The following is a 14,282-nucleotide window of genomic DNA, read 5'->3' as shown; positions in this document are numbered from 1 at the left end:
ACTTATCTTTTCTGTTTTAACCAGTTGATTATCTCTTAGCACTTCCTGCAGACACTATAAGAACAACTTAGGGATAGGCATAGGGAAAGAATTATTTTCCTAATTTTAAGACTACATCAAGCACTTGTAAATGACACATAGAAGAGACATACGAGGGATGTGACTGTAAAGTACTGGGAGTTCAAGCCACACATGTATTATTAACGTGGTAAACACACAATCCTTCTTTCTCAGGTCTTTTCCTGTGCACAAATTGATATATATATATATATATATATATATACACTTTTTTTTTTTTTTTAAATATGTATGTATTTGGTTCTGCCAGATCTTAGTTGTGACACGTGGAATCTTCAGTCGCGACTTGTGGGATCTAGTTCCCTGACCAGGGATTGAACCCGGGCCCTCTGCATTGGGAACTTGGAGTCCTAGACACTGGACCACCAGGGAAATCCCACATATTGATCTGTTCTGCTCTTGTCTAGAACATGTCTGAATACCCAAGGCATCTCAAATTACCTGCATAAAACGATTCATTATTTTCCTGCTAAAGCTAAATAAAAATTTGTTAAATCACATATCCAGTCACCTAATCAGAAATGTGTTGTTTTTGACCCCCTCCTCGCTCCTGCTTGGTGTGGGAAAAGGCCCCGTGTAATCTGGCTTCTGCCAGCCCTCTCGACTGTTGCCATTTCCCCACAGCTTATCTCCAGCCACACAGGCCATGCTCTCTCAAGCTTCTGGCTTTTTACATCCCGTTTTCTTCTATCTGAAGCTTTCTCTAGAGTTAATTCTAGTTCCATGTCAAAAATTGATTTAATGCAGGAAGGTTTTACTAACCCTTCTCCATCAGTCCCTACCTCCAAGATGAGTTCAGGGCGTCTCCTTCTCTACTGTCCTGGCAGCTTGTGAATATCTGTGCCCTAACTGCCATGACTGGTTTACCTGACTGTTCCCCCTCCCTCGGCAGTAGGTAACTGACGATAGGATTTCATGTGTCTATATATATTACTTAGCCCACAATATGTAGTTCATAAAGGTTTGATGGATGAATATATTGTAGTATGAAGGTTACAAACTGAATTTATCAAATTGATGATTCATTCCTCTGGGAGAAAACTCTTCAGCAGATGAAATTGAAATTTGAGCATAGAAAGTTTTAAGGTGGTGGCCTGACTTGAACTGTTTAATAGGGTATTAGCAATTTTGTGTGGCATTATCTCCACATAAATAGTTTACTTTCATGTATAGCCATACTTTGCAGGTTTTTCTTCTTCAATTCTGGCTTGACTGCTACTATGGTTTCCTTGCATGAAAACATTTGTTCATGTCTAAGAATTCACACTCAGTGTTTGTTTATTCATTCAGACACATTTACATAGCATCTGCTGGGCGCCAGACATTGGGGTAGTCACTGGAAATAAAATACAGAAGCAAAAGGCACAGTTCCTGCTCTAAGATGCTCAGCTTTATCTGGGTATTTATATTGTCCAATAAAGCTCTCTTAGAACTGCTCCTCCAGTCGTGTGTATGTTCATGTGTGATGAATTCCCTATCTTAACGATGGTCTGTATTCCATATTGTGAACTATTTGAAAAGGATATTTGTTAAGTCATGATATAAATAGTTAAGGCTAGGTAAGACCACTTTGGGCAGCATTTATAACCAAAAAATAGGCATTGTTCGAGAAGATGAAAAGGCAAATAAAGTGTTAGAAATAGGCTGGAGCGGAGAGTATCGTTTGTGGGGAAAAATGACATTAAGAGCAGGCACTGGTTATGGACTGCCTTATGATTTGTGACATAATCTGTAAAGCGTTTTAGAAATAAGTGGCATGGTGAAAGTGATTCTTGCTACTGTGTATGGGATAAATGCAGCTTCCATGGTAATCCTGTTGTGAGATGATGAGATGCTCTCAGTTTAGAGTGACAGGTACTGAGAAGGGTTTATCTGAGAAATTGGTTGGACTCAGTGTTGAACTGGATGTCGGAGTCCTGGAGACCTGGCACGAAAGGGCATCTGGAAGGGAGCAACATCATTCATTTATCCATTTGGAAAATACTTGCTGTGTGCCAGGCACTGGGGAACCACATATAGTAAAACAAAGCAGACATGGGGTGCTGATGCTAGAATAGTTCAAAAGGATTAAAGCACATGGGGGTTTTGAGTTGGCTTATTTTCTTTTGCTTTTTTATTTTTATTTATTTTTAAAATTTATATATTTTTGGCTGTGCTGGGTCTTGGTTGCTGTGCATGACCTTCTCTGTTTGTGGTGAGTGGGGTCTACTCTCTAGGTTCGGAGTGCAGCCTTCTTACTGCTGTGGCTTCTCCTGTTGCGGAGCGTGGAGTCAATAATTGCGGTGCACAGGCTTAGTTGCCTGATGGCATGTGGGATCCTCCCGGATCAGGGAATGAACCCCTGTCCCCTTCATTGGTAGGGGCAGGCAGATTCTTAACCCCCGGACCACCAGGGAAGTCCTTGTTTTGCTTTTGAAATGGATTTCTTTAGCAGGGTGAGCAACTAGGTAAAATCATCTACCACAGCCGCACGGAGTAACTGTAAAACCTAAATGATAACTAGAGAAAAAGAAGAAAACAGTTTTTGGTGACTAAATTATTTAAGTCTCATCTTTCAATAGAATGCAGGTTCTTACATTTTAAAACGACATGCCTCTCTCACTGAGTGCCTTTCATTAGTATTAAACAATCGTAATAACCATTTCCATGTTTGGAACATGAAACATGTTACATGACTGGCATAAGCACTTTCATAATGATTACAGTTTTATTTAGTAATTGCTCCAAGGATAGAACTGAAATTATGTCTTTTTAATATGTGTAAAATTACAATCTGAGTCATAGCTTTTTTTTGCTTCCTTACCCTGAAAAGCCTCTATTTTTTCCCACTTCTGAAAATAATTTTTAAATTAATGATATTCAAATAAATATCACATTTAGTAGATTTTACAATAGACTTTAAAAGCCCAGAGCTAACACTCGCAAATCATGAAAAATCACTCAACTCTGTGGTTTTTTTCCTGAGACATTGATTACCTTTATTCCTGTGCAGCATTCTGTTCAATGAGTTGTCATTTAATTACTTATGGAACTGTTAAAAACCCACCTATTCTGTATAAACAGTGACCTGTTTGGCCAGATCAAATGTGTAGAAGGTGCCTGGTAGTGGAGTGAAATGATAGTATTTGGAAGCACTAACTCCTCCAGCACTGTGGGTGCCCATTAGCACGCATGTGTATGAGCTGGGTTTTTACCTTGCTTGTAGGCCACTGATAAGAAGATTTAAATGACTATGGAAAGATTTTTGCTCCAGGGCAAAGAACTCAATAGAAATCCATTTATATAACTTGCATGTATGGTGGTATTGAATGCCACAAACTAGTAGTGGAATGTAGTCATTCATATGTAAAGGTGGTTCTTCCAGGGAGCTGCCAGGGTCTGATAAGAAAAAAAAAAAAAAGGCAAAGCTTTTGTAGTTTGTGTTTAAGCCATCCAAGAATTACCCACACAGATACTACTCATTACACTGTTTTTCCATTCAGCAGGGAAATGTGTCCACAGGCAAAAGTATCTTTATCTAATTTTGAAGTGATTGTTGTTTTGCTGCAAAGATAGCTTCTGGAACTTCTTGATGTGATCCTTGTAATAATACAGATTGAATGTATTAACTCTTACTGCTGCTTATCATAGGTGGGAACTCCTGCCAGTAAGCAGTGTAGTATGATCAAGAGGGACAGTTTGCATCTTGGTTGAACAGCATTGCAGAAATAGATTTTTATCTTAACTATTGCGCCTCTGCATTCTGAACCCATTTGAGAGAATAATTTACATGAAGCTTAACATGATTTAAAATACTGGGTTTACGTACTTGGAGCAGTTCACTTTCACAGATTTATGTGTTTATCACTTTCACAGATTTAAATATAAAATTGCAGGTGGTCGTTGTTCTGTAATAATTATTTCTAATGCCATTCCAGTGGGTCTTTTTCTTTAATTAATTAATTTATTTTTTGGCTATGCTGGGTCTTCCTTGCTGCACATGGGCTTTCTGTAGTAGCGGAGAGCAGAGGTGACCCTTGGTCGCAGCGCACGGGCTTCTCACCGCGGTGGCTTCTCTCTGTGCAGAGAAGAGGCTCTAGGAGTGCGGGCTTCAGGAGTTGCGGCACTCAGGCTCTAAAGGGTGGGCTCAGGAGTTGCGGCACACAAGCTTTGCTGCCCTGCGGCATGCATGGAACCCGTGTCCCCTGCACGGGCAGGCGGATTCTTAATCACTGGACCACCAGAAAATCCCACTCCAGGGGTTTTTATGGCTTAAAAGATGATTTAGATGGTCAGCATGGATCTGACCCCTCTTCACATAATCAAGGAAAGAATCACTGCTTGAATGTTGTTTCAGTCTATTTTTTTCAAGGAAAAAAAAATGTCTTTGGTCACATGTGGTGTACACATAGTTTCTTTAAAGCAGGGAGCCACGAGTTTTTACTAGGTATCTGTGTGCCATTTTAATTCTAAGTTCTTCCTTGATGACATGGTAGGGAGACAATGTTCTAGTCATTAAGAAATATTTCTTTTTCCCTTTTAGTGCCCCTTCTTTGTTGATGCCTCTTCCTGGAACTAAAGCATCAGCTTCAATGGATAAATATGCTGTGTTTAAAGGAATTGCAGCTGACAAGCCCTCTGAAAATACTGTTCCGTTTGGAGGTAAAAGCAGTTCATAAATTCATGAACCTGTGAATGTAAATCTTAGTTTTTAGTGGTGACCTTTTATGGTAAATGTCCTTGAGTTGTGATCTCAAGGTTCCTAACCTTAATTGAGCTTCTGTCTTTTCATCATAGAGCCTGGTGATAAATATAGTGCTTTCAGAGAACTCGAACAGACAGCAGAGAATAAATCTTTGGGTGAGTTTTTGATTCCTTAAATGGATGAATTATTTCATTGTTTAATACGAGATTTTTATGATTCTTTCACTAACATCCCAAACGTTCTTTTATATTTTACTGTTGTGGCTGTGTTTTTGTTTTGTTTTGTGGCTCTGGAAATTACAAGGAAGTGAAATGTGGTTCAGTTATTGGAAATTATTTTCTAAAAATTAGGGCAGACCCCAAATTGATGCAATTTCCTTTGAAGACAGTGCATTCCCCTTCACCAGAAGCCTTCAAGTCACCTTAGGCTCCTGTGGCCACTTTCAGTTATTTTAACGCTCAGTAAGACTTGGAGCTCTTGGCAGTGCGGCCATCTGTGGACTGTGCAAAAGGCAGCAGCAACCAGTCCGTATGCCTCAAGATTTTCAAAATTAGCTGTAATTTAATGAGAAGGCTGAGAGGGGTTTGTGTGCCAATGTGGTTCCCATCTCTAATAGAAGGACTTAAATAGAGTGGAAGGGAATTTAGAGTGATAATTTGAGAGCCATATATGTAAAGACCAAAAGTTTTATTTGTGGCAAAATCCTGCTAGAAACCTCATGTGTAGGATTTAGATAATCCATAGGTCAAATGATGTCCTTTAAAACTTAACCAACGCATGCTGTGAAATTCGTGTTCTCTACTGAGGAGTTCTTCCTGTGGACAGTACCACATTCTACCTTTTTGTATTGGGCACTCAAAGTTGGGACATCTTTCCACAGTCATTTGTTCCAACCTTCTCTCCAAGTAATGGGGTGGGTTCAGGGAGGTGAAGGGAAGTTACAGGAGGGATAAGGCATACGTGTGAAATTTAAACTATCAACAGAAAGTATTCTGCTTAAATATCTCTAGAAATACTCAATATTTTACAGCTCTTAGGTTCTAGAACTGTTTCCTTGGGTTTCCTAGTAATAGTGTAGAATGTAATGGCTCAGTGCTTGTATTAGGTACTAGGAGTACAAAGATAAACCCCAGAGGGACTTAGGTTTGTTGGTTTGGCATTTACTCCTGGTGTTGCTGTCATCAACTCATGGGCCAAGGCAAGTTTGGAGTAAAGAGCGTGGGTTAATATCACGGTTCTTTCTGTGCTCTGGTGTTAGCGGCTGGGTGATACCTGTGTTATTCCTGGGAAACGCTGCGGTGCCCCCACAGTGTAAGCAGTACACCCGGGCCCTGCTTTCTCAGTGCCTTCCTGACAGAACCCCAGACAGTCGTTGCTGTGGTCATGCTCTCATTCCAGTCTTACCTTTAAGCCTCTCCATGTAGCGATGCCAACTTTGTTCATTTTGGGAGAATATATTTTAATTCTACTCTTGTTAAGAATACATTGGACTGCAAAAATTTGAAGTAAAATAGGAAGATGATTGTGTGACAGTTAAACCTCCTTGAAGGCCATCTGACTCATGGAATGAAACTTTGTTGGCTTATAACACTTTTGCAGTTGACTGGGGCTCTCATGTTAAAGGTGAACTTTGCAGAAAGCTGATTAGGTGGATTGGTTTTTTAAAATATTTGATACAGAAGGTAATAACACAGAGGGTTAAAATATTATTGCCTTGCCTTGATAAAATATTATTATTAGTCAAATAATCAGTTTTGTGTAGAATTTAGTAATTTTATTTCAGTAATTCTTTGTCATTCGATTATATAAACACTAAAAAAAAAAAGTTGGACTGGCTTCATTACTGTTACAGCAGAGGTGTAGTTTCTTAAGTCCAAATGACTGAGTTTAATAATGTTTCCTTTTTACTACCCCTATAGTTTAAACAATAAATTAAAGTAGATGCAGAAAATATACTGTGTAGAGAAGTGACACTTTTTGTTTAAGTTTTAGCAAAAAGTGATATCTTTTGAAATGTTTTTAGAGCCTAGAAAGTAGAGGTCAGGAAACTTAATGAGGATTCAAAAGTGGGACTGAAAAGGTAGCCGCGAAGTCATATGCTTTATGTACCTCCTGATAAGCAAGCGTCCAATAACTGTGGCTAATTCATTTGCCCAAAATCTCCTGTGTTTTTGAACATGTAAACCCACCCATTTTTATTTCTTTTTAACCCTTTCACCCAGCTTACATTTCTAGTGGAAACATTTACACTACTTCAGTAAGTTTAGTTTGCTGTGGTGATTTCTTTTACAAAATAACCAAGCAAAACTTGTCAATTTCACAAATATTTTAAAGCAGCACTTCAAAAATTTAGGCTTTGACAAAATTGGCTGCTTGTTACCTTTTTATTTTACAGAAATAAATATCAGTGATATACTTGCCTAAAATTCTAGGGCAGTTTTTTAAGTTTTGTATCTGCTTCTTCTGTCAATTTGTGAAATTGACTTTAGTTTTATTAGTGGTATGTATGAAAACATAAACTATAGAAACTCTGAATGCTCTTCCTCTCTCTCTAAAATTTCCCTAGTAATAGTAAACAGGTTTCTCTGTGTTGATAAATTATGCTGGTGGATTGGTTAAGTATCTCAGATTAGGAAGAAAAATAAGCTTCCATTATTTTCCATGCTTTTTTTCATGTGATATATCAAAGTATATATCATGTTACAAGCACAGACTATTTAAAGCCTGTATTATTTTCATGATAATTTTCAGAATTATATTTTTATTTTACATACATTTTTCTAGTTTATATGCTTCTTTATCTCATTTTTAGGGAAAATATAATTTTAAAAAGTAGATGAGGAAATTAAAGCTTCTTGTGTTTTGGTTTATAACTCTCCAGAATCGCACTCGTATTTTTAAATAACTAGTGATGTTAGTATAGCTGTATTTATAATTGGTTTACCTCTGGTTTTCATTACCTGGTATAACCTAGTGGGTTTTATGGGAGACCTTCAGGTGCTATTAGAAAATGGAGATTGTTTGAACGTCCTAATGTCATGCCTGTGAGTGATTACATGCTCTACTGTGCTTTCGTTGCTCAGTTGTGTCCGACTCTTCGTGATCCCATGAACTGTAGCCCTCTAGGCTCCTCTGTCCGTAGGATTCTTCAGGCAAGAATACTGGAGTGGGTTGCCATGCCCTCCTCCAGAGGATCTTCCCAACCCAGGGACTGAACCCAGGTTTCCCGCATTGCAGGCGGATTCTTTACTGTCTGAGCCACCAGGGAAGCCTGAGTGATAATGTGACTGTGATAATAAAGAATAGAAACGCTATTAAGAACCATAGCCCAGATTTTTTTGACCAGTATCTTAACTGCATCTGTTTATTTCTGAGAAATACCTTATTACCTATTTTCTCTATAACTAAAAAAATAAATTCTGTCAGTACCTCTATCCCCAGAGTAGCCCAGTATAAAATAAAGTTTAAATCCAACCCTCGAAATATTTTAATAACAGAATTTGTGTTCAGATCCCTTTGAATTTTAATAGGAACAAAAGCTGATTGGTACCGTGAGATGGCTGACTTCAAGAAAAGCCCAAGTACTTGTAGATTTTTTACTTTTTGTAAGATTCAGTTTGTTTGTCGCACAGTGTGGGGAGAAGCTATTAATACTTTATAATATGCCCTTAGCAAAAATGCTTTGCAAGTAAGTAGATGCCTTTTCAGAAATTTTCACCAAATTTCCTTCAAATTAATGCCTCTGTATACTTCAGCAAACCACATAGTATCTAAGCATAAGCTTTAAGTGCCTAACTGAGCAGAGTCTTGTACATCCTAAATATTTGATGCAGAGTTCTTTGTAATATTTCATAGGTACCGTGATTTTTTTTTCCTGATTGATCACTGTGTAATCACATTTTATCACTGTAAAAATCACATTTTATCGTTAAAGGGCCACGATTTTAATACGCCTCTCTTCGGGTACCTCCAGCGCCCATTTCTCATTCTCCTGGAGGCTTGGCTGGGTAGCCACAGTGAGGAAACATCCTGAGAGCAATGCTTCCGGCCAGTTGAGGGCGCTGGTACAGACCTACCACACTGAAATGAGAAAATGAAAATGATGTGTGTGTTCGGTTTGATTTTCATTTGTTTCCCTGTCGCTAGCCTTCAGTGTGGAAACGAAAGGGGTACATGGTGTAGGGTATCATCAAACTAGTGGTTAATAGCGTGACGCCTGTGGGGCAAATGTCTGTAATATGCTTGTTCTGTGACGCGCTTTGCATCGTGTGCCTTTCAGCTTGGCATTCTTCTGTATTTGGTTGTGTTTTTTCTTTCAGGAGAAAACTTTGCGGAATTCAGATCTGCAGGGACCGACGATGGCTTCACTGATTTTAAAACCGCCGATAGTATCTCACCACTAGAGCCACCAGCAAAAGACAAGCCTTTTCCAGCCACCTTCCCCTCAGGAGCTACCCAACAGAAACCACAAACACAAGTGAAAAATCCTCTGAACTTAGCAGACCTAGATATGTTTTCCTCAGTTACTTGCAGCAACGAGAAACCATTGTCCTTTTCAGCTGCATTCAGCGTATCAAAACCCGTTTCCACCCGACCCCAGCCAGCAGGGTCTGCGGCACCCAGTGCGGCATTGGTGTCAACTAAGACTGCTGGTTTGGCTGATGATTTTGGAGAATTCAACCTTTTCGGGGAATATTCTAGTCCAGCCTCTGTCGGGGAACAGGATGACTTTGCAGATTTTATGGCTTTCAGTAATAGTTCTGTTTCGTCGGAGCAAAAGGCAGATGACAAATATGAGGCCCTTAAAGAGGAAGCTAGTCCTGGTCCTCTAACCAGCAGCACAGGCATCGCAGGGAAGAGTGGACAAAACTCTGCTGCTACGTCCACGAAATATGACGTCTTCAAACAGCTTTCTCTCGAGGGATCTGGACTAGGTGGTGAAGAGCTGAAAGACAGCACTTCTTCGGGCAAGAGCGATGATGATTTTGCTGACTTCCACTCCAGTAAATTTTCCTCCGTGAACTCGGACAAATCCCTGGGAGAGAAAGCGGTGGCTTTCAGACACACCAAAGAAGACTCTGCTTCGGTGAAGTCCCTCGATCTCCCTTCCCTCGGGGGCAGCAGTGTCGGCAAGGAGGACTCGGAAGACGCGCTCTCTGTTCAGTTTGACATGAAACTGGCTGATGTGGGAGGCGAGCTTAAGCATGTCATGTCTGATAGCTCTTTGGATTTACCGACAGTTAGCGGCCAGCATCCTCCTGCCGCAGGTGAGGAATTGGTGAGATTACTCTGGTGATGGTGACGCAGATGTCAGAGGTGGTTCTGTGGGTGTTCATTTACAGAAGAGGAAGGCTCTGGCTCTTAACCTTCATGAATGTCTGATAATTAACCTCTTCATTGCCAGTCCCCTTAAAGCAGTGTTGCTTTTGATTCTCTGGCTACTCGGATATGTGGTAACTGTGAATACAGTGAAACTTGGATAGCTAAAATAGTTTGACGTTTGAAACCTGACACCAGCTTGGTGTTCGAGGCACATCAAAATCCACTGCTAAACGAGCCGCACATTGCCAGAAATTTTATAAAGATGTTTGCGGTGTCAGTAATGTCCCTCTGTTTCTGTGAGTGAGGTCAGTGTTTCCTCCTTTTTTCTTCTCCGGGGTATGTTTGTCAGCTGCCCACAGAGGATTCTTTTTGGTTTGCAGAAACCAACTCGTGTTAGGCCAAGTAAGTAAAAGTGTCTAGCCAGTGGTACTGCAGTTTGCCAGATCCCTGCAAGAGAAGCAGAGGGCAAGAGCTTGTGTGTGGGTGCCCGGCGTGCCAGGGCCTGGCAAGGAGAAGGGCACCAGTTGTTAGTGGGATTCAGGTAAGCTTTTCAGTGCTAACGCTACGACTAGAAGTATTAAATCGTAACAGGTCTGTAGACTGTAGGATAGGGTAACTACTAACTTCCTCAGAAAACGTTTGAGAAATCTTAGAAGGGAACCCTGTTTAAATTCCATGTGGATTTACATGTAGCAGTTGATTCTCTAGTCCAACTCCTGTCAGAAAAACTAGATTCCCAAGTGTCTTAGTCTTTATTTTGTTTCATTCTTTGATATATATATAGAAATACACCTATTTTGTGGCCTTTAATAATGAGAAATATCTCAGCATTACTGTATTATTCCAGAAAAACGCATACATGTGTGAAGGGTTCATTGTTGTTTAACCAGAGAGAGACACATAAGACACTCCCAAGTTTACAGATTGAGGCAGAAGTTGTAAAGTATGACGGCTTTTGCATACATCAAATTGGTCAAGTCAGAAAACAAAATTACATCCATCCTTTGGCTGTTGAGATGTTGGAAATGGTCTTAAACAGGGTGCTGAATCGGGAGCAAGGTATTGGAGGAGTGCTGTGTTCCACGGGCTCTTTGCTAAGGCCTTTGCCTAGTGCAGTGGGCTGTCTGCAGGGCAACTTATGCCCCTGCCTGTCTACTTTTTTTAATGTACTTTTCTTCAGATGTTTTTCTTTTTTCTGTTTTGCTGCTCTTTGTTTGCTGGAGAGATTCTGTTTCTCTTTTTTGTATGAGCTGCTTAAGCTACAGCAGTCGGTTGCAAAGTAATAGTGACTTTTTATTTTAAAATCTCATAATATCTACACTAGCCTTTTGGACTCTGAAGGTATGAATTAGAAGCTATTTTTCTGAAAGTGAGTCTCTATTCTTTCACAGTGCCAAACTAGATGTTGTTATGAGATGAGTCTAATCTGGGCTTGGGATGTCTTTTTTTTCCCCTCATTTTGGGAGGGGAGGTTGGTTTCATGACTGAGTTTGTTCTGATTGACCTGTTAAGATAATCTTCTGTGCTCATGTCCTAGTATGTATGTCTGAAACATTCCCTGCTTGGAACCTGTAATGTTCAAGCCAAGTTTCTTCAATTTGAGGATATTCTTAAAAGCCGATTGTTCTCTCCTTTTGATCTGTAAACCTCCTGTCCGAAAGGAGCAGTATCCCTTTAGAGTGGTTGTAAAAGGGGTTGAAGTCTGACCAATGAGCTGTATTGTTCTTGAGCAGAAGTGCTGCGTGAATGTATTGGAGAAGGTAAATCACAGAGACTTCTCCAGTGCAGTTTGGTTTTACATTATCCTCATCTTGACCACAGTAGCTCTTGCTCTCTTAGATTGTGGATTGAAAGGTACATTTTGTCCGAGAAATAAGAAGTGACCCGATGAAGAGAGAATAAGACCTAGTAGTTTATCTCTGTACCTTAATCCTGTTTGGAAACCCTAACTTAACTCTGAAGGGGATACTGTCTCTTTTAACTCCTGCTATGATTCTTTGTATGGAAGGTAGATAATACTAATAACATTGCCTGATTTCTCTGCATATTATTACATTTAACCCTTTGAACCCTTGCTGCATATAATTTCAACTAGGCTGCTTTTGTCCCCACCCCCACTCTCCCCCCACACCCCCCACCCCCACTAAATTGAATCTCTCAGCACTATAGCAGCTTGATGTGCCGTCATTGGGATCATCTGGTTTCGTTGGCAGCAAGAGCTGACCCTCTTTGTGACACTGTCAAAGGGTTAGCAAGACTTCTGTAGCTACCTACTTACCTACCTGTAAAGTAGCTCTTCTTTGACATTGAAAATCTTTGTATTTTAATCAGCGCCTTATTATTATTTTTTGGCTGCTTTTCTGATGTCTTTTTTTTTTTTTTTTCAATTGGGACATTTTCTGTGTGAATGTGCCTTTTCAAACTTGCTTTGGTATATTCCTCTGCAAATACTGATCTGCATGCTTATTCTGATGACTTTTTTTCCAGCTCTTCTGTATCACTCTCTTTTGTGATCTGTAAGTCCTACGTTAATAAATAATTCTTTGGCATATTTTGAAAGTGTGGGGATGTGTGTAATTTATACTTCTCCAGGGTTAGACCAAAGAAAAATACCTGGTCCATATCAAATTTAAACCCTCCTGTGGTTTGAGGGTTTTTTCCTTTTTGTTTATTTTGTTTCCTCAAACACCTTTTTCTTAAGAAAGTATTGGTACATTTTAGCCTTTTCTTCTTATAATTCCACTGATATAACTGTTTAACATGGCACTGGATTAAAATATAACTTAAAACATTTAAAAAGTATAAACCTTACATTATGTTACATGTTAGAAATTTTATTCCTTACCTCTAGTGACAAAACTGAGTAGATTTTATTGCTTTGTAAACATCTTGGAGCCTGCCTCAACTAGGAGTTAAACTGAGAGAGAGAGGAAAGACCTCAGTTTAGTGTTGGGGAAAGAGGGCCACATCTGTTAATAACTAGGTATTTATAAATTATCAAAAGATATTGAGATGGACTTCTGAACAGAGTATATGTGAACCAAATATAGATAATCTCTGCAGTGGAAAGTGCTCATTGTTAATACTGGAGTGTCCCGGACTGAGTTTGATTTGGGTGTGAAGTTGAGTACTTCCTCCTCTAACTGTAGGGTGCATTACCTTTCCAGCTTCAGAATGTATTATGAAGCCACCTTCCTTTGGTCTTTTTTAACTTAGTCCATGAGGCAAGTTCTTAACTCTGCATTTTTAAGAAAAGAATTTTTTTTTTAGAAAGACCCATGAAAGTCAGTCACAAGAGTAAGCCAAATTTGAACACTTTTTTTTTTTTTTTTTTTTTACCATTTTAGAGTATAATAATAGTGAAAAACTTTGGGGAAAAGGAGTTATTTCCATGGTTTTAATTTTTTTCTTATATTTTGACACTTCCTTTTAAAAATTTGAGTCAGAAAGAAAATTAAACCATTGAAGGTGAAGATTTTGAATAGAATTCCTGAGAGATTACTTTCAGTAACTAAAGTATGCTGTTGGAGGGGGCGGGTGTGGAGATTGCATATTGAGACTAAGAAAGTGTGGGTCTACCCTTCAAAATACTGTGTTTTCCGGAGCATAATGCTTTAGCAAGTTGAATAATACTTGGTTTGCAAAACCTTGTGTAATCATATTATGTTTAATTATGATCTGTGCTAACTAATTTGGAAGAAAGATTTTGGTGTAGCTTCTGTCTAGCAATAATATCAGTTGCCTTTTGTTTGAAATTTTCTTATGCCAGTCTTTTGGGTTTGGTGAAGGAATTCTTTTGTCAGTGGAGTTTAGTGGTAGAGTGGTCCATCTGGGGCTGCTTTAACTCCTTTCTCCTTTAAATCAGGCTGCAGAAAATGAACATAACTGTGCATAAAACATAATCACATTCATAAATTGAACAATTACTCAGTAAAAGTAACACTACTTTTTAGGGAGAAAGTTTTGATAATACATATAATAATATAAACTCACAGTAAATATTTGAAGGACTATATTCTCTTCTGTAAGTTCCAACAAACCAAAAAATACTATTTTGTTTGCCCCCATGCCAAGTAAAGTGAGATGTGGTTAGTGCCTGACTTCACACTTCGGTGTCTGAGAAATTATTCAGATGTATTTACATTTTACAGTCACTCTGTTTTTCTCATTAAAGTCCCTACTGATTTTTAAAAGTAGC

General features: G+C 39.1%; 1 protein-coding gene across 10 annotated transcripts in view; it reads left to right on the top strand.

Annotated features, from left to right (window-relative positions):
- SYNRG (synergin gamma) overlaps positions 1-14,282 on the top strand; it is an 85,432-nt gene that overhangs the window by 39,355 nt on the left and 31,795 nt on the right. For 9 of the 10 annotated variants that reach the window (XM_005220017.5, XM_005220018.5, XM_005220016.5 and 6 more), the window contains 3 exon segments: positions 4,601-4,719; positions 4,855-4,917; positions 9,082-10,029. In XM_005220017.5, coding sequence (XP_005220074.1) covers positions 4,601-4,719; positions 4,855-4,917; positions 9,082-10,029 — 1,130 coding nt within the window. 10 annotated transcript variants of the gene reach the window in all.

This window comes from Bos taurus, chromosome 19 (genome assembly GCF_002263795.3).
Source record: "Bos taurus isolate L1 Dominette 01449 registration number 42190680 breed Hereford chromosome 19, ARS-UCD2.0, whole genome shotgun sequence".
NCBI classification, from domain to species: Eukaryota; Metazoa; Chordata; class Mammalia; order Artiodactyla; family Bovidae; genus Bos; species Bos taurus.
The sequence above is the reverse complement of the archived record's forward strand: the minus strand, read 5'-3'. Positions and strand labels throughout refer to the sequence as shown.